At 31.9% G+C, this 20,445-nt stretch overlaps 2 protein-coding genes and 1 long non-coding RNA gene across 6 annotated transcripts; 1 reads left to right on the top strand and 2 right to left on the bottom strand.

Annotated features, from left to right (window-relative positions):
* Positions 1 to 178: 178 nt before the first annotated feature.
* Positions 179 to 20,050, bottom strand: LOC125059419 (protein ARV1). Of its 3 annotated transcripts, XR_007118660.1 has the most exons (9): positions 19,853 to 20,050; positions 19,396 to 19,515; positions 18,826 to 18,959; positions 18,416 to 18,558; positions 18,232 to 18,303; positions 17,746 to 17,913; positions 895 to 1,032; positions 529 to 695; positions 179 to 449 (listed from the first exon to the last, which is right to left on the bottom strand). XR_007118660.1 is itself a non-coding variant. In XM_047663838.1 (7 exons), the coding sequence occupies exons 1-7, from the start codon at positions 19,949 to 19,951 to the stop codon at positions 16,954 to 16,956; spliced, it is 849 nt and encodes a 282-aa protein (XP_047519794.1). In that variant the 5' UTR covers positions 19,952 to 20,050; the 3' UTR covers positions 16,870 to 16,953. The 3 variants fall into 3 exon arrangements, 1 of the variants encoding a protein (XP_047519794.1); XR_007118661.1 differs by lacking the exon at positions 529 to 695; XM_047663838.1 differs by lacking the exons at positions 179 to 449; positions 529 to 695; positions 895 to 1,032 and adding an exon at positions 16,870 to 17,066.
* On the bottom strand, positions 11,384 to 14,329 carry LOC125059424. Of its 2 annotated transcripts, XR_007118663.1 has the most exons (4): positions 14,190 to 14,329; positions 12,315 to 12,618; positions 11,928 to 12,030; positions 11,384 to 11,577 (listed from the first exon to the last, which is right to left on the bottom strand). It is a non-coding gene; the product is annotated as an uncharacterized LOC125059424 (long non-coding RNA). The 2 variants fall into 2 exon arrangements; XR_007118662.1 differs by lacking the exon at positions 11,928 to 12,030.
* Positions 15,426 to 16,707, top strand: LOC125059423. Its single transcript, XM_047663844.1, has 2 exons — positions 15,426 to 15,618; positions 15,689 to 16,707. The coding sequence occupies exons 1-2, from the start codon at positions 15,552 to 15,554 to the stop codon at positions 16,018 to 16,020; spliced, it is 399 nt and encodes a 132-aa protein (XP_047519800.1). The 5' UTR covers positions 15,426 to 15,551; the 3' UTR covers positions 16,021 to 16,707.
* Positions 20,051 to 20,445: the final 395 nt, after the last annotated feature.

Raw genomic sequence — 20,445 nt, 5'->3', positions numbered from 1 at the left:
ATAAAATATTAATAAGATGACTTAAGAGAGACTTGTTTCTACATTATTACATATTAAAATAACCACAGATGCAACAGTATAATCTACAGAAATAGTGTTTTGAGTTGTGTATCCATAGACAGGATTATAGTAATTGACAGACACAGCTTTGGTGTTACTAAGTTACCATAAAAACACAAAATATTTGAAGTATTTATTTATTTCTACATGATCATCCGTTTACAAACATGTTATGTTTTGACTTCCCCTTTATACTTTTGCACAAATACTATGATGTATCAAGTATTTAAAAATTATCATGTAAATATTATGATGTGTATGTACATTGTATATTTGCTTTAACATCATATATGAATGAAATGTCTTTCCATGCTGTCCTTCTCCATCTTTCTTTATTTAAAAAACTGTTTTTCAACATTATGAGGTGAATTATAAAATATTGGATTCATCTAGAAAAAAAAAAACACTTTAAATATAAGAAAAATAACTCAATTGTTTATGTAAAACTAATAAACACGGCATGAATACCTTTGTGATTCCAAATTTTTGTAGAATATTCCATTTGATTCCTGATGATTGTAGTTGGACCCTTTGTCACATATTAAAGCATCTTGCATAACTTCAGAGGAACAGATAAATATATGCACTTTTTCAATTTTGGCCCCAAACAATAATCATGTTGAGTGCTTGAAGTACTAAAGTCACATTGTTGTTATTAAAGATTATTATAATATATTCACAATGTTAGTAGACCGTGTTTAAGATAATGTTCTTCAAATTAAGTTCAACACAGTGTTAGATAAACTTGATACAGGTTAGGTATAATTAACATTTTAACCTATAGTAATGAAACTTCTAAATGTTAAAATTTTATTGAAAAGTCAAGTCTTGTACCTTTAGAGCACTAACAGAAACACCATGAACTATTTCTTCATTTGACATCAATACAAGAGTACCGCAGTCTTCGACCTTCGTGGTTAAACGGCTGCCTATCAAAATGTTTTTCACAAAAGCTTTTTCCCAATTGTTATTCTGTAAAGAGTCCAACGAGAAGGGATTTTGTAGATGCAAGGGACAGCTTCCACAAATTACTAAGTTCATTGTTATTTGGGAAACCAAACAGTTGATGAGTAACAAACTTGAAATGTACAGAAGGGGCGGAAACTTATTAAAATAAAACAGGTATTTTATCACTTAATCTACAAATATCCCAAAATAATAATTATTATTGATTATATAACCTTAAAACAAAACAATACCAAATACTTAGCTCTGCTGTTTACAAATTATAAAACAGGACAGCCGACAGACTTCAGAGTTCAGACTGTCGGAGTCGGAGCTGTCACAGCCCACAGGTAATCTCGCCAGTATTACAAATTCACGAATCTTTTAATGCACATTGCACACCATAAATAAAACTATTCGACAATTTTTGTTACAGTTACGTACTTAGAACATAAAACTTTTGCCTAATTAATTTACGATACTACCTAAAGATTTAATAAATATTAAGTTAAAACTTGGTTTTCACCATGTCAATGTATGGTAATGTAATGGTATAGAATAAGGTCCAAATCTTATACTGCTGAGTGCTGTTTGGGATAACTTGGGATTGACGAATATCAGATTCAGTGTGACCAGATTTAGTAGATTTTGAGGTACTGTCAACAGAATTTAGTATGTGAAAATTATTTGGTATATTTTAGTAGAATTCACGCTTTTCAGTTATTCTAGTACTTTTTTTGGCATATCGAATAAAAGCGAGGTATTCCTCTTTCATCGATTGGATTATAACTATTTAATGTTTATTCTTTTCGTTACTATTCGTGCCGTGAGCAAAGAGTGTGATGTGGGAATTCCTTTATTGAGAATTTATATACTCGAGTTTAAAATGAAACATAAATATACACAAGGATATCGCAATGAATAGGAGGAAGATCCCTTATTTAAAGTTGGTTATGTAAATCTACAAAATTTTACGTTATTTTTCAAAGTGATAAGGCCCTTATTCATAAAATTGAAACAGACATACAAAACATGAGTTCCATTTTGAGCTGCTTTATGAAGATAAATTATATAAAAACTACTCCGCTTCATTCAATAGATCTGACAGAAGTATGTTCAAGTTAATGGACTCAAAATTGCTTTATGACAATGTTACCCAACATAAAGATTAAAAAATCTTTACTTTAAGTATCATTTTATACATTTTTGTTTAATTATATTTTTATTAAGAATTTAATTTAAAAAAACTTGGATTCTTATTTTTACTATTCTATCGTTTTATCAAGAAAACATTCATGTTTTACGTTGTAACACAACAGCAAAAAAATATAATAGATTTTCTCGTTCCTTTCGGTAGAATTCAGTAGTTTTTAACCTCCACAAGCAGTAGATTCGTCAATTAAAATCTGGTCACACTGATCAGATTACTACATATTTTTATTCATTATTATTTAGCAGAATCACAGACAGGGCTGCCAGTTCGTGTAATTGGATACAAATTGTGTATAATCCGAGATTAATCTTGAAAAGATATTCTAGGGGCGCTTGCGTAAATGTAAAATTGTTGAATTTTTATTATTATACACTTACGTTCAGCTCAGGTACTGGTTAATTCTATAGTAGGACACTGTCTTGTATTAGAGATAATTGTATTCTTGTATTAGAGGTATTAGATTACCTTAGTTTTAGAGATAATTGTATGCTGTGCTGGCGAGGCATAATATTGCGTAACTCTTGGTATTGTTAAGTTTTACGATGACGTGTTATCTTGTAATATTAACCAGGTGTCTGCGCGACATTTCTCAGTATAAACATGGGTTACGTTATCATTATAAAATGGCTTTGGAAGTTTTATACACTACTTTGTCAACTTGGAAAATGTTTTTAACTTCTGTCGTTTGAAAAAAACAAACAGTATTCTTTAAATTATCGTTACTGAAATACTAACATAATTAAGAAAATAATAATAAATAATGTTAAATATACTTATAAAAAATATCAAATTAACTTAGCTAAGTTAGAATGATATCTTTATAAATTTTTTTGTGAGTACAATGACGTAAGATTTTGTATATTAGTGTGAGCTAGGGATGTGAAAAAATAATCGATTATTAAATTAGTGAAACTTCTTTATCGGGGTTGGAAAAAAATTTAGTGTAACATTTTTCGGTTACGCGTCACATGTTTCGGTTACGCGTCACATTTGACCGTTACGCGCGTCTTTTTCTCGTCCCTACCACGGTTGATTCGAAGAGATTGTAAACCATTAATAACAAAAATTTATAATAACTATAACAATGATACTAAAAATTATATTACAATTTATGAAATTCTGTAATATTCTTAGTGGTAATAAGGTAAAATGAAATAATTGTATTATTTGTATTCAAGTCTGTGATATTTTTTAATATGGCTTTTGCCTTTTGTTAAACTTTATCTAATTTAACTTTATTTAACCAATTTCTGTAAAGTTAGTTGCATATAGATAATTTTTCGAAAAATAAGGTCATAAAGAAGTTTCACTTCTAACGTGTGTACACTAGACACGCACATTTTTATTTTAACTTATAATTGAAAATCAATCATAGTCGATGTTTTATCTGCCACCTCCCGACATTATGACGTCTGGTCTTTTATAACCCGGACCTCGAACTATTAGGGATATTCGATATACTGTATACAACGATGTTTACAATGCGATACATTGAATCCGATTCTTTGACAATGTATTGATATACTCGATGCATTGATGTTTTTTTGTAAAACATCGAAAGAAGGATAAAACCAGTTAATTTAACAAAAACTCAAGGTTGAATGGAACATTATAGTGTTTATGTATATTTAAAAGTAAAATAAATATATTCAGCAGCACAAGACTATATACAATTAAAAATACAACAAAAATACTGCAATGTGCTACTGAAAAGGCATACACTCAGCATTTATCAAATTTCACCTAAAATCTATCAAAACGAGATTAAGTTAATTTCGATTTTGATTATTCTTAAACGTTAATTTGTGTTTATAATTTCTATTGTTTATTTTTAATTAAAAAAACCATGAAAAATAAAATATTTAGGGTGTTTATTTTGAAATTAATTCAAAAATTAGGATAAAATCGATTAATAAAAAAAACGATTATTTTTTTAAGAAAAATCGATTATTTATTAATCGATTTTTCAAGCTAAAAAAATAATCGATTAATAAAAAATCGATTTTTTATGCAGAATGTCCATCCCTAGACTGTGAGCGGTAGAATTTAGTTTGACGACTGACGAGACTGGCAGCCCTTTTCCCAGTGTCTTTGACGTTGGACTTCCTTTTTTGGCGGGAATTGGAAGGGCGCCTTTTTTAAACAATTTTTTCAATAAATTCAAATAAGTTGGTAAACTAACGAAATACCTAGCTGGGACTAGTCGTAATGGAGCCGGAGAGCGGCGGAGATGACGATGGGTGTATGGGGACACCGCGGACAACAAAGAAGCGAAAAATGAAGGAGCAGCTTCCAGCGGCGTCTTCGTCACCAGACGATAAGTACAAACCCTTTTTTAAACCTGAATATAAGAGGTCATACCCGGACAACAGCTCTAAGGAGGAATTCCCGATCTATGTTGAAGGAATTAATGAGAAAATTGGGAACAAAAACCCCTTATATCTCTCGAAATTTTTCAAAAATGTAAAGGGCATTGTTGAAAAGCGTAGATTAAATGCGAACAAAATAATGGTAGTCTTCAAACAGGCGGTAGCAGCAAATGACTTCCTAAGCCATAGTTGTCTTAAGGAAAACAATTTGAAGGCGTACATACCAGCAGCGTCGGTGGAGAGAACCGGCATTATTAGATTCGTCGACAAGGAGTCGAGCAATGCAGAACTGTATGAAAAACTGATGGCGGATGCCGAAATTATAGCTGTAAGACGGTTCACCAAGAAAGTAGGTCAGGAAATAGTCCCTCTCACTACGGTGAGTGTAACATTTGTAGGCACTTCCCTCCCACAATATGTTTTTCTGGACAAGTGGAGGTACAGGGTATATACTTATGTGCCACCACTGATGCAATGCTTCAAGTGCATGAAGTTTAGGCACCATGCGAAAATATGTCGAAATGATGATGTATGTTCAAGATGTTCAGGTGCACATTCCTACAAGGAGTGCTCGTCAGACATCTTGAAGTGTTGCAACTGTGGTGGGGACCACCTAGCTATATCGAAGTTTTGTCCCATTAAAATAGAACAACGTAAAAAACATGAAACAAATTACTTGACCAGAATGTATTCAACAGTAGTATCAAACAAAGATTTTCCTGCATTGACCAAAGCGAAAACAGACAAATCATTGACATTTGCATTGAAAACTAAGTCTACCCCGTTTAAGAAAATTGAAAATAGTCATGAGTCCCCTATCACAGCACCGGTTTCAACCGTTCAAACACCAAATACTAACTCCAACACCTTGACCTATGACTACCTTGTAAAAGATGATATCTTTTTACAAAAAATAATAAAAACCTTAGTTACATTAGCTAATTCGAATAAAACAAATACAACCACACACATTAAAGATATATTAATAGAAAATCTTACCAAATAATGGCTGTTTTAAAAATAATGCAACATAATATTCAGAGTGTCAATAATAAAAAGGCTTTACTTAAATCATCATTAATTCAAAATAACATAGATGTGTGTCTTCTCAATGAAACCTGGTTAAAAGATTCAAACCCCTATTTATCAATCTCTGGCTATAACTACATAGGAAAAAATGCTAAAAATGAACATGGCGGTGTAGGTATTTTAATAAAAAATGATATTAAATTTAAGGTCTTAAAAACTACTTTCTATCAAAATATTCAATTTATAGCTATTTCTATAATAACAGGATGTGGTCCTGTCTCAGTGCTCTGTGTCTACTGTCCACCAAATAATAGCTCAATTAGTTTGATTAATTTGAGAAAGATTATTTTGCAATTACCCAAGCCTTGTCTTGTTTCTGGTGATTTTAATGCTCACAATATAGCTTTTGGTTGTGATACTACCAATTCAAGAGGTCGTGAATTATTTGATATATTTGATGATGCTGATTTATGTATTTTAAATTCTGGTGACCCTACTACTATTTCTAGACCTGGTAATAATGCATCAGCTATTGATGTTACTTGTGTTAGCCCTGATATTGCACCACTTTGTGAGTGGTATGTCGGTGATGACCCTTTAGGGAGCTATCATTTATTTATTTATTTATTTATTTATTTAGTTATAAGCCCACAACATCACACACAGTCCTAAGTCCACCAACTATTTCACAAAATCCCACATCTAAAATGTGTGACAATTAATGCAAGCATAAGTTTCTCAGTAAAAAAATCAAATAGAAATTAAAAAAAAAAACACAACTAAAACACACACGACAATGCAAGCACACATTAAAATAAAATCAATTTTTTAACATAAACATAAAATAAAAATTTTCAAAAACTATGGCACTGTGCAGAAAAAAAAAGAAAAATCATCAGAAAAACAACGAAATTAGGTTCTAGAAAGGCACCCCACAATGCTTTCTCTAAAACCGATCAGCCCACTACCGAATATATCCAGCTCTGGATACGCTGTGTTCAATTTGTTGAAATCGCGAAGAATTCGAACGAGAGGTGCCTGAACTCCTAGGTTGGTTTTGGCGGATGGAATTTGGAATATATTGTTAATTTTAAACCTAGGGAATGAATAAGGGATGACAAATTTGATTTCCTGTAAGAGGTCACTGTTCTGTAAATGGTTGTTGAGCAATTTATACAAGAATGTAACACCGGCTAGAGTTCTCCGATTGTTAAGAGATAACATCTTAAATTTATTAAGTCGCTGATGGTACGGTTGTCTATGTGAAAATCCTCTGCTTATGAATGCTAGGTGTCGCGTAAAAGATCTTTGAATGCTTTCAACGCGTTGCGAATGGATCGCATATAGTGGATTCCATATAATACTACCAAACTCAACATGACTGCGCACCAGAGCGTTGTACAAAATTGTTTTAGTCGTACAACCAAAACAATCTGCATTCCGTTTAAGAAATCCAAGCATTCGTGCGGATGTGGTGACTACTTTATTGACCTGCGATGTAAACGTTAATTTTTTGTCAATAATAACACCCAAGTCACGAATCTCCTGAACCTCCTTCAATGGTGCGCCGTCAAGCTTATACACAGTAACAAGTGGTTTTTTTTTTCTTGTGTATTTAATATGAAAGCACTTATTTATATTGAGGATCATACCATTTAAAAAGCACCAATGTTGTATACCATTAAGGTCACTTTGAACTAGAGCAGCATCACAGACAGTGTTAATAACTTTATAAATTTTTAAATCATCAGCGAAGAGAGACGCTTTACAGTGCTTTATATGATTTTTAACGTCGTTTACAAATAGTAAGAATAGCAACGGTCCCAAATGAGATCCTTGCGGTACACCAGATCGCGCAATATAGGGAGTAGACTCAGCGCCTCCAACAACTACTGACTGAGGCCTGTTACGAAGATAGGACCTAAACCAGTTTAGCAAATTCCCTCCCATTCCATAACCACGAAGCTTCTGAATCAGTAACGCGTGACTGACTTTGTCAAAGGCATTGCTAAAGTCAGTATATATGGCATCAATCTGGCGCCCACGATCTAATTCCCGACATGTTTCAGTAACAAAAGACATGAGGTTCGTTTGAATTGAACGGCCTTTTCTGAAACCATGTTGCTCATCAATGATACAGCCGTCTAAACATTTGGAGATTACGGGATACAGGACAGACTCAAAGAGCTTGGAAAAACAAGATAAAATACAAACAGGACGGTAATTTTTTACGTCGGTGATATCTCCCTTTTTATACACAGGTACAACACGAGACCTTTTCCATACTTCAGGAAAAACACCATCTTTAAGAGATCTATTATAAATAATAGTTAGGGGCAAAGATAACACAAATCTACATCGTTTTACAAAGATAGGAGGAATCGAGTCTGGCCCAGATCCTTTGTTAGTATCAAGACCTTTTATTTTCTTAGATATTTCATCCTCTCTAAAGCTAAGGGACATTAGGCCGTCAACGTTGCCAATGTCGTCTGGAGTGGAACTGCCAACAAGTGATTCATCACAAGTATATACAGATGAAAATTGATATGAAAAAAGATTAGCAATATCAGGTGATGACTGGGCTGTAACATTGTCCATTTTCATGCAAGAGGGAAGCGATGAGTGACCACCTTTCCTATTTTTAATAAAACTCCAAAAACATTTAGGATTATTAGGAATACTTGCCTCAATATTTCGCTTATATTTAGTGTAGCAATCATCATAAAGTTTGTGACAACGTTTTCTAATAATGTGATACTCTATTTCGTCTCGAGGATTCTTGTATATTCGATACCTCTTACGTGTTTTTTCTTTTTCAGCAAGTAATTTTATTAAGGAAGAACTGAACCATACCGGATACTTAGATTTCGTGATGGTCGTATTAGGTACAAATTTGCTTATAGTGGTGTTAAGAATTTTGTAGAACTTAGATACCATATCATTAACATCATCATGAGCGCGTAGGCTATCATTCCAATCAATGGTTTTCAGATCCCCTATTATAGACACATAGTCAGCTTTATAAAAATTTAGTTTAGTGTTACCTCTCGTTCGCAAAAAAGATATTTTAGAATATTCAATTCTTAACAATAAACTAGGATGATTCGCGTATATTTTACTTAACGAGTCGGAGGGGGCTGATACATTAATACTAGACATATTACTTAATACTAAATCCAAGAAACGATCATCGCTATTACCTATACTATTAAATTGCTTTAGGCTATTCATAGACATAAAATCAATCAAGGCAAAGCCAAGTGTATTGTTATAATTACAAGGTGTCATAAAAACTTCATTATTTAGCGATCTCCAATCAATGAACCCTAGATTGAAATCACCTAGAATAATGACGTCATCGCTTAAGTTTAAAGCTCTGTCAACGCTGTCTAAAAAATGTGTCAAAGTCCCAATCTTTACAGGAGGAGGTAGGTATACTACACATATCGAAAGTTTCTTTATTATTTTATTAATATTTATATGTAAGGTGACCCATAAGTCCTCCACATCCGATTCCCATGCCTCAACTCTGAAAGAAGAAATTTCTTTGGAGACTCCCAATATGACACCTCCACCATCCGATTTGGTATTGGTAGAACTTGAACGATCTCTACGATAAACAGTGTATCTATTGTCAAATAATTCCATGTTTGAAATACCAGATTTCAGCCAAGTTTCAGTAAGAGCGATGATCCTATAATTAGAAGTTGACAAATATTTGAGAAAGCTTGCCGTTTTAGTTCTCAACCCTTGTACGTTTTGATAATAAATTTCAAGCATTGTAAAAAAATCTGTGTGTTACTAGGCTAAAGATACAAAAAGCTTACAATCTAATATACTATACTATACTATGTTAAAAGATTTAAGGTTTCGTTATTCTTAATAAGCAAGGCTTGGCAGTTTTCGTTCTTTCTTGTAAAAACTCGTCCGTTGCGAACCCATACAAATTTATACTGCTTCTCTTTTGCTTTCAAGCGTGTGGCCGCGTAAAGAGCATTGTTAACTGATGTTAGATGTTCAGATACAAAAATAGGTTTCTTAGTTCCTCCAATACCAAGATGATGAGAGTTCAATTTATCTTGTGGATTCTTCCTATTAAATTTGCTCACAGCAGCTAGAACAAAGTCACGTGTACGCGGGCTACATAACTTAGCCACCACGGACCGAGGCCTATCACTGCTATTAGTTATTTTAGCAACCCTTGTTACGTGCTGAATATCAACTTGAGTGAGGGGACAGTCCACAGTCTTGGCTATACGAAGGACAGTTTCAAATAAATTTTCTGACCTATTCTCAGGGATCCCATTAATCAATATATTATTCTCCCGGGCATGTAGTTCAACAGAAGTTAGCCGGTTCGTTAGGTCAGCCACATTAGACTTTAACCTCTCATTATCTTTTTTTAAATTCACTATTGCGATGTCCTTCTCTTCAAGAGAAGACTTTATATCCTCATATTGTCGGCTCAGGAAGCAGATTGTGTCCTGGAATCCAGCAACCTTTTCAGTGAGATTATTAAGTTCCGATGTCACCAATCGCTTAATTGTCACAGTGAGGACTGAAGATAATTCCTGTTGTAAGATATCTCGCAATTTATCTTCAGTGACATATGATTCTAGTTCTCGTTCTGGTAGTTGTGAAGGGGGTCCGTGTGACGGCTTAATTCGCTGCGTTACTTTATCAGAGCACGGAGGTTCACTCTCCGGGCTTGCTTCTTGTGAGCTCATACTAAGAGGGCTTCCATCTGAATTTTCACAAGTCAGCAATGACGTCTTTGCATTGCTAACATTAGTCGGTTTCCTAGAGCATTCGGGACATCTAAATGACGCCTTTTGTCTTGCGACCATCTCAACAAAGCGCTTGCGGGAGACATTAGCACATACTAGGTCGTATTTTAACTTGCATATATGACAGCATAAAAAATCCTTCTTTGGTAGCTCAGTATGACAGCTAGCACAACAATTTGAAGGCACCATAGCAAATTTTTATAAAAAGAAAAAACAAAAAAAACAAGTGTGTTGTCTGGATTGGAACCACGTCACAAACTATATAACGATGTCTCGGCAGCGTTCTGCTACACTGAGCCGATCGGACAGTTGAGTACTTAGCCAAAATAATAGTATATATTCCAGACCAATAGCGGAGTGCAAACGCACAACGCGTCACCACGTTGAACAAAAACTCGACACTGTTTCACTGAATCTATGGATATGATTATTAAAATTAATCCAAAAACTATCAAATGCAAAAGCAAATGTTAATGTTATGATTCACTTGCGTATTTTTCCATTTGGCGTATTGTTGATTGACCACTGCACCAGAGCGCTTGTTATTATGTTGTAAATTTGATTATCCTATTAACACAACAACTTTGAAAAGTCACACACTGCACTTATTTGCCTTGCTTAATTCACCTAAAACAACATACTAGCGATATTAGCAGTATTTCTATTTTTAATCTTATTTTTACACGGGAGCCGATGTGTACGGTACCCACAACAATAGTAGTAGTCTTCCGATTAGCGAGTACTACACAATTAAATCTTCTTAAAGGTGAGTTCCTTCCCAGAATAACACTCCAAACGTCGAGTTATGTAAATAATGCAATAGATGCGTTTCATGTTCTTTTTTTGTTTTTTTTTTCAATTCACCGTAGAGTCCGGTTTACTGAAATTTTATATACTTTTGTTAACATCATTACCTCAACTCAAAAATATACAGTTCAAGAGTCTATACATAAGTATTTATATAATAAAACAAACTGGAATATGTACAATGACAAATCCAAAGATATATTTGATAAATTTTCTCCTTCAACAATTGATCCTTTAGTTCAATATGATGAATTTTCTAAATTACTACTTAGTTTAAAAGAAAACTGTGTTCCATTGTTAAAGCATAAATCTTCTAGTAAAAAGTCTGCTCCTCCAGCTCCTTGGTGGAATGATACTTGTGCCGAGGCTGTAACCAAATCAAAAGAAGCGTCAGCTAATTATAGACGTAATATGACAATGGACAATTATATAGAATATAAGAAAATAGATTCGAGGAAAAAAATTATTATAAAAATGGCTAAGAAAGACAGTTGGAAAAGTCTTTGTTCGTCTTTTAATAGATTCACTCCAGTATCCCGAGTGTGGAATTTTATTAGAAGATTTAAGAGAATTAACATTAATAGAAATGTGTCTAAAAATGATGAGTGGATAGCAAGTTTTTTAGAGAAGTTAGGGCAGCCTAGTAATAACAACGATAATATTTCTGGTTTATTTGAATTTAATGATGGAAGTCAGTGGAGCAAGTTTCTACTTAACTCTTTTTGTTTTGAAGAACTTGACATGGCTTTGTCTTCAAGAAAGAATACAACCCCTGGTCTTGACGATATTCCTTATATTATGCTTCAAAATCTACATATTTCTGTAAAACATATTCTACTTAATATTTTAAATTCGCTTTGGTCTCAGCAATTGATTCCAGAATCCTGGAGGTTGCAATGTGTCATACCAGTATTAAAACCTGACAAACCCAACGATCATTTTAATTCGTACAGACCCATTTCTCTAACATCTTGTGTAGGGAAATTGTTTGAGCAAATGATTAAGATTAGACTGGACTATTTTGTTGAAAACCAGAAACTTATTCCTTCTTGTCAGTTTGGATTCAGAAAAGGCAAAAGTGCAGCAGAAAGTTTTATAGCTTACCTGACTGATATGAAGAAGTGTTTGTTATCAGGTTCTACTGCAATTTGTGTTTTCCTTGATGTTCAGGGGGCATATGATAATGTAGATCTTCACCAATTAATTAGGGTGCTATATTCCTTGGGCTTCCCAGGAAAGCTTTTAAAATGGATTTTCCATATGTATTATGGTCGTTCCTTATACATTAAATACAATAATGTTTTTCATGGTCCAAAATTAGCATTCAAGGGGTTGATGCAAGGGTCTTCTTTATCTCCAATCCTGTATAACCTTTATACTTCACAAATATATAGATATGTGACTGAATCTGTAAAAATATTACAATTTGCCGATGACATCTTAATATATAGTGTAGGCAGTAATTTACAGGTTACTCAAGCAAAAGTTAATTCAGCTTTATGTCAACTTAACTACTATTATACTGAGATACTTAAATTAAATATAAATAGTAGTAAAAGTTCAGTTTTAGCTTATGGTATTGATACTAATGTAAATGTTAAGTATAACAATAATTTAATCCCTCAAAATAGCGAAAAAAAGTTTCTTGGTGTAATTTTTGACACTAAATTAAAGTTTACCAAACACATTGACTATATTTGTAGTAGAGCTTTGAAAGGTATCAATATTTTGCGGTCCTTAGCAGGAACTTTTTGGGGTTCTGATCCAAAAATTCTTTGTTTATTATATAAAAGCTTAGTACGTAGTCATTTTGATTATAGTTGTCTGGCATATATGAATATTAGTCCTATATTATTAAAAAAGCTCGATGTTATCCAAAATATTGCTCTTAGAATTGTTACTGGTGCAATGCGTACCACTCCTATCAATTCTATGGAGGTTGAGTCATGTGTAGAACCACTATGTATTCGGCGAGTATTAATTGCTGAAAAATTTTGCCTGAAAGTTATAACTTCTCAGAATGATGTTCTTCTTCCAAAACTTTCTTATTCTATAACTATCACTAATACACCAGATTTGCCTTCAAGTATAACAGCGACTAATGTTCTCAATAACCAGATCCCTGAATTATTGGGAATTATGAGCTTTATGACTGATTTATCTGATAATATGTACAAATCTGAACTATGGCCTGTATATCTCTGTAAATATAAAGCTCTTATGTGTAAATTAAATATAGATATGTCCAGTGTAGTAGATAATATAGACTTTCTTGATTATTGCTGTACCAAGCCTAACAGTTACAAAGTCTACACTGATGGGTCTAAATCTTCATCTGCAGTGAAATCGGGTTACTATGATCCTCAGGCTAAAACCTCAAAATGTTTTAAGTTAAGTAATACTTGCAGCATATTTACAGCTGAAGCTTATGCTATCTATCAAGTTGTATTGTACTTACAAAGTTTACAAAATAATGATAACTATGTGGAGTTCCTAATAATTTCAGATGCAAAAAGTGTGTTAATGGCTTTAGACAAATGTCATACTCATTATAGAAATAATTATTTATTGTATAAAATTAGAGAAACATTGATATCTTTGGATACTCCAGTAACATTTAAATGGGTGCCCTCTCATAGGGGTATCAAGGGAAATGATATTGTAGATGGTATTGTCAATTCTAATTATGATGAGGATCATAGTATTACATGCAGAGTTCCTTTTACGGATTTTCTTTTCGACTTAAAACAAAGAAGTCGCAAGTTATGGGAAAGCTATTGGAAATTATCCTCACAGCATAAAGGTAGTTGGTATGCAGAGATCCAAAAGGAACTCCCATGTAAACCTTGGTATGATAAATACAAAGGAGCCAATGAACGTAAATTTATAACCATTATTAATCGTTTGAGGTTTGGCCACTGTCAGACTCCAAGCCATTTATTTCGTTTTAAAATTATAAATAATAACAGATGTACATACTGTGGAGGAAATGAGGCCGACTTATCCCACCTCATCTTAAGTTGCCCGACCTTTAAATTTCAACGATTAATACTAGTAACGGATATTATGAAGTTGATGGATTTTGATGAGAATAATCAGACTACAGTTAAACTTGGAAATTCTTTAGCAAATAACCCGACAAGATCAGCTTTAGACTCATCAGTCACTGCAAATTAGTGTTGCGCACCTCATACATGAGGCACCTCAAATGTCACACTCAAAGTTGTAAATTGTCCCATCACCTCAAACACACATTTTGTACCGCTTCAAACTCGTTGAGGTAGTTGCTATTATTTTGTAACATATGACTTAATTTTTTAAATTTAACTTTTCATACCTTTTTTAAAATAAAAAAATAGGCATGTATTTTTTATGTAATACCTATTTTATTTGTTTTTTCGTTTCATAAATAGGTGGTTCAAAAGTTTTAATTAAAAATTTTAATAATAATAATAATTAATATCGATCTGATTTTTTTTCTGTGTGGTTCGAGATAAAAGTACTTCGGATTAATATATTTTATCTATATAAGTAAGGCTTAATATTTTAACTTAATTAATATCAATCTAAATTTATATTTTAATAATCGAAATAATCCGAAAATATAGTTTTATTTATTAAAATATCAAAGATAGAAGTAACAGATACTTCATTTGTCATGGCAACATCAGGACAGTCACTTCACTTCACCACACCTCACAACCACACGTATGACGTATCGTACATAAAGGTACTAACAGTACAGAATGAGGTCCTCAAATGAGGTGGTACAATGTACCAACTCATTTTATAAAATGAGGTGGGACATACAAACACTTCAATTTCGTTTGTCCTACCCATCACTACTGCAAATGGTAGTCATCAATGTCAATCATCACAAATAGAAATTCCCCGCCGTGTCCAAGATTTACTGAAATATCCAGTTCTATTCAAAGCTATTTACTATTATATAAAAAACACGGTTGAGAAAATTTAAAGCTCACCATTGTATTATATAAATTGATTGTATTTTATGTTAAGTTAGTATAGTTATTTTTGTAAGATATTTTGTTATACTTCTTTTTTTTAAACTGCCAATGGACTTTGTATCTGGCTAATAAATAAATTAAAAAAAAAAAAAAAAAAATGTCTTTGACGTTTGAGTTTGACGTGACGTTTACAAGATGAGTATGACATTTACATTTTTCTGTAGCGAATCGCTATTAGTTGAGACTTGAGTCGGAGTACGGAGATGAACATTTATTTATTGTAAAGTTGTCGGCAAAAACGTTATCAGACAATAACATTTCTTTATACTGCATGTTGTGATGTGAAAATTAAAGAAATAGCTGAGTATTCATAATGGGTCTTACTGCCATCGAAATAATAGCAACGATATCTTTAAATCTCTTACAATGCGCGCGTACGGGTAAGTAGACGATTATTTAATTTAGTCAATTTATCCCATTGGTATTTCTAGAGCTTTATTCTTTTAACAGAGCACATCCTGCCCTGCAATACGACCCTCATGGGACAATGTACGGGCAACAACGAAATATGTAAAGAAAACAAGTGTGAATGTGATGATGACTTTGCAAGATATTACGACGAATGTGTACCTCAAGAAGCTGCCACTACTGCTAGGTACGACGTTACAGCAGCAATTATATCTATTTTTACAATATCCATTGTGATTGTAGGATTAGTGGTTGTAATAAGAAAATATAATTTAATTGAGTATATAAGGCAGAAGATAGAGCTTCGAAGAAGTCACAATATCATGTATGAAGATGTAATGATTGGACATGATGATCCTCCATTAAGTCCATAATTAAGAATAGATAAAAGATTTTAGTATGTTTCTTTGAATTTTAGTAAATGTTTTGTATTTATTTTTAACTTCATGAATCTGGTTTTTAATGTATATTTTAATATCTCTAATTAAAATGCCTGCTATAGTTCAATGAACGCACAAATGCTGCAGTTTGATCTTGTTGTATTTTAAGACTAAGGTTTTGAGGTGAACTAATTCTCACAATTGTCATCAATATTTTTTATTGACTCAATTGTCAATAAGCTAATATGACAGTTAGTTCATAGTTCAATTTTATTGGTTTTATTAGCCTAGTATCTTTTTTTAATTAGATATAAAAGCTGTTTACAATACCATAATAATTCACATATTTATAAAAGTTGAACTATTTATGGATAAAGAAAAATATTATTAATCATTTTGTTTATACCTACCTTAATATTTAATAAAATATACCAAAAAGTAAGTAATGTTAATTCATGTATGTTACTTTCAATGTATATCTTGCATAACATGTCTTTGGTAGGTAAAATGGCTGAAGAATTTACCCATATATATATATTTTTTTTAATTAATTTGTACTAGCATGAAGAGGAAAATGTGGGGTTTTCCTGTTAGAAAACTATAAGGTAGTATATTGCTCAATTTTATTTAATTATAACAAGCTTATGCCAATTAGTCTTTACTTTAAAATTTAAATTTATATGCAGCTAAGTTTGTGGGTTCCAGATCTAAATATCACAAAATATATTATATTTTTAACATTCCAAATAAATAAGTTTGTGAAGGTATAAGGTAATTATTATAATATATTACATATTGTCATGATGTAAAAGTGATATATATTTTTAAATAAATATGCTGTGATACTCAGTTTTTGTTTTATTTTAAAATTATCTACCTACACATACATTCTTCAGATGTCATGATTATTATTATAGATATTACTTATCATGTAGTAAGTGTCCTTATGAGTGGTGGCATGTGAAAAGCCATGATGAATTTCACCAAGTGGCTTAACAGTAAAACCACTATTGTAAACAGTCTGGGACTCTCATATAGTACTGAAAGTTTAAATATGTTAATTATAGTGTTTTTTTATATGTTATGTTGAAGTAAAATTGATTAACCAATTTTTAAAGACCTTAAGAACTAGGGACAGTTAGAGTTTTCAAACATTGACTGTGATAATTGTTTTAAGTAATTTAATTCCCTGGTACCTGTCGTAATCTCAGGGTTAAGTGGACATCACATTTGTTGACATATTACCCAATTAGAAGAATTAGATAAAAATAGTTGTATTATTACTAATTAAATTGGTCTGTATTTCTAAGGAATTCAATGTTTGTTGTTTTTCATTGATTAAAGATACAATAATAGATGTAATAAGGGAGCGTTCAAGTATTACGTAACGAATTTTGGGGGGTCCTTTTGTAAGACGTTACGATGCGGGGCGGGGATTGAATTAAGCGTTATTGTTAATATTCTTTTTACTTTCCAGTATTTTACACCACATAATGTTAACTTTTAGGTTATATATAACTTTTATAAAGAGTCACTGGGTGGTCACGAAACGTTTTACTATAAGGTATAGAAAAACGTTACGGCGCGGAACATGGGGGGGGGGGGTGTGTGTCAATCTCCAAAAATTACGTGACGTAATACTTGACCGCTCCCTAATTGAAAGCAAAAATTTAAAGTTTTCATATCAAAATAACTCTGCACAGAAAGATGGTGACTTACCAGTAAAAACATTGTAGAAAACAGTGAACATATAGAGAAATACTAGTAAATAGTGGAGTAGTCTTGTCTCAGGTGATGTCTCCTGTGTACCCCACACTAGAGTAGGTAGAGTGAATAACAGGCTTGTGTTAGCCAATGAATAAGATTTCAACAGTTTAACAATACCCACTGAAAAAAAAAAAGATAATGTATTTTTTGCCGTGTCTTGCAGTAGCTTAAACTGCAATATTGCTATTTCTTTTTAACTTATTAATTTGAATTACAGCGAAATAGAAAATAATAACACTGACACATTGACAAAAATTTAAAACAATGAAGTTACATAAACAACACATATTTTAGCTTAAGCAATTAGCAAAGAATAGAGAATTCATTGTAATGGGAACACTAATAATTAACAGTGCCAGAATATTTTTAATTAAAGTCCACAAGCCAATAATTATTTACATAAGTGTATTAAAAATTATTTGAAGAATATAACATCACCTTTTGTATTCTGAGTGTAAGTGCTGAATAGTCGCATTGTGCTATGAACAATTAATATAAACACAATTATTCCTGAAATTACAATGAATTATTATTTAGTAAACATATTACAAAGGCATATTTAGTAGATATTCTAGGAAACTTAAGAATTTGATTTGATTTGTAAAACTTACATATCCCTTACCCATCAATGTTGATATAAACTGTATATAAAAATCTTTTTCCCATATAAATAAGTCCACACCATCTTTTTCTTCTCGAGCCCAATCCATACAGTCCATGTTGTATGATTCTAAATTATTCAAAAGCAGCTGTTGAGGCAATTTACTGGAAAATACAATTTACTTATTTAAGCATCAAACAATAATAATAGAAGGCAAAGTTGTTTCTTAGACTTAATATTTTTAGTTTGGGGAACTTACTCTATTCAGATTAAATTAGATTAGAATGTAGTATGTTTGTACACTGATTTTCATTGGCTGACCAGAAAATGCATTATAATATATATTATCTGGTCAAAGAAGTTTCTAATTTTTAACTATACTTTCTTATGAAAGTTGAAAAGGTTGCATTACTATTGAATTCAAAACTTACATAAATGTAGTGTTAGTGGTACTGTTATTTTGTATATTACAGAGAGAGTTAACAATTATGTTAAATAGGCTATCATTTCTCCATATTCCATATGTCTCTAACATCATTAATATTATAAAAAGCTTCCAATACGCCTAAAACAAAATAAATTTTAAAATGCATAATATTTATGATGGTTTAACAACATATAACTTCAACAGTAAGGATTTTTATGGTGCAGGTTTTTAAGTGGGTAACTCTCAACCCTGAAGTGGTGCTGATTCAATTTCTGATGGTGACTGATGCACCAATGGAATCATTTTTTATTGATTTTATGGAAACATTTAATGATTTTATGGAAAAGAAACCTCTTGAGGTATCCCATGGTAAGCCATGTTTGGCTTGGATAATAAATTTATACCAGACACAAAAGGTTGATTGTCCTTGTTTTAAAGAAATATTATTAAAAAACAGTTACTATCAGAATTCCAAACCCATATAGAGTTTTACATTTTTACAATTATTATAAGCAAGGTTTTATATTCTTATATTAAAAGCAAATATATAGTCTTTTTGGATAGGTTTACTTACTTTAAAATCAGTATTAAATATAATATGTCTCTGGGCTTCTTTTGAGATCAGTACAAGATCAATCATTACAATGACTGGATCATATTCTATATATTTATCCACTATACCTTTACAGTGCTCCTGCAATGTAAAAACTATATGCTTAACATAAACCTTAACAATTGTAGAGATATCTTTTTAATATCCATCAGATATATTTCCAATATAAAGTGAACAATATATACTAGTTATGTATCACAATTATTTTGCTTTTGGTTTACGCCCCACTACACACTTAATAAAAAAATTTTAAGGCATAAACGCCAATTTTTTACATATTTACATAACTCAAGTGCTTTTTTTGAATTGCTCAAATATTGATAAATAATATTTTTAATGCTTGTATCTTTTAAATTCTATAACAATTAAATTACTTCAACATTAATTAGTGACTTAAACCTAATAAACAATTACATACACATTTACTCAATTTTAAAACAGACGGTCCATAGTTTCTAAACAGTGCACCAACATTTTTACTACAATTAACACATTTAAATTGTTTATTCTCAATCATAATATTGTTAAATTCTAAAGAACGATAGTAAAAATTAAGCTGTTTAGTGTTTATTATTAATTTTAATGTTGTGAATTGTGATATTTTTTTTATATGTAAGATTTGGAAGTTGCGCAGGCTTTTCGACCAAACCGCTGGCACATGGCATTTGCAAAATAAGGTATTTTTTCCTTTTAAGAAATAACGGTTTTTTTTAATATAATTTCTACTTAAGTTGTTTGTGTTTCAAAAGCACGAAAATATTCAGGTTAGTTTGGCAGGAGGGTTGTCGTGGTCGTTGTTGTCGAAATACCTTATCTGGCCCCATAGTACGAATGAAAAAAAAGTTACCGCCAAAACTGAATTGTGATTTCCCTTTTAGTTCGTTTGGAGTATTAAATGATGTAATTAAAAAAAATATTAAGCATCCCATAATACAAATGAGAAAAAAATTACGGCCAAAAGTCAAAACTGAATTGTGTTTTCCCCTTACAGTTCGTTTGGATTTATATACA

Source organism: Pieris napi, chromosome 19 (genome assembly GCF_905475465.1).
Source record: "Pieris napi chromosome 19, ilPieNapi1.2, whole genome shotgun sequence".
NCBI lineage: Eukaryota > Metazoa > Arthropoda > Insecta > Lepidoptera > Pieridae > Pieris > Pieris napi.
This window is presented reverse-complemented; position numbering and strand designations above follow the sequence as displayed.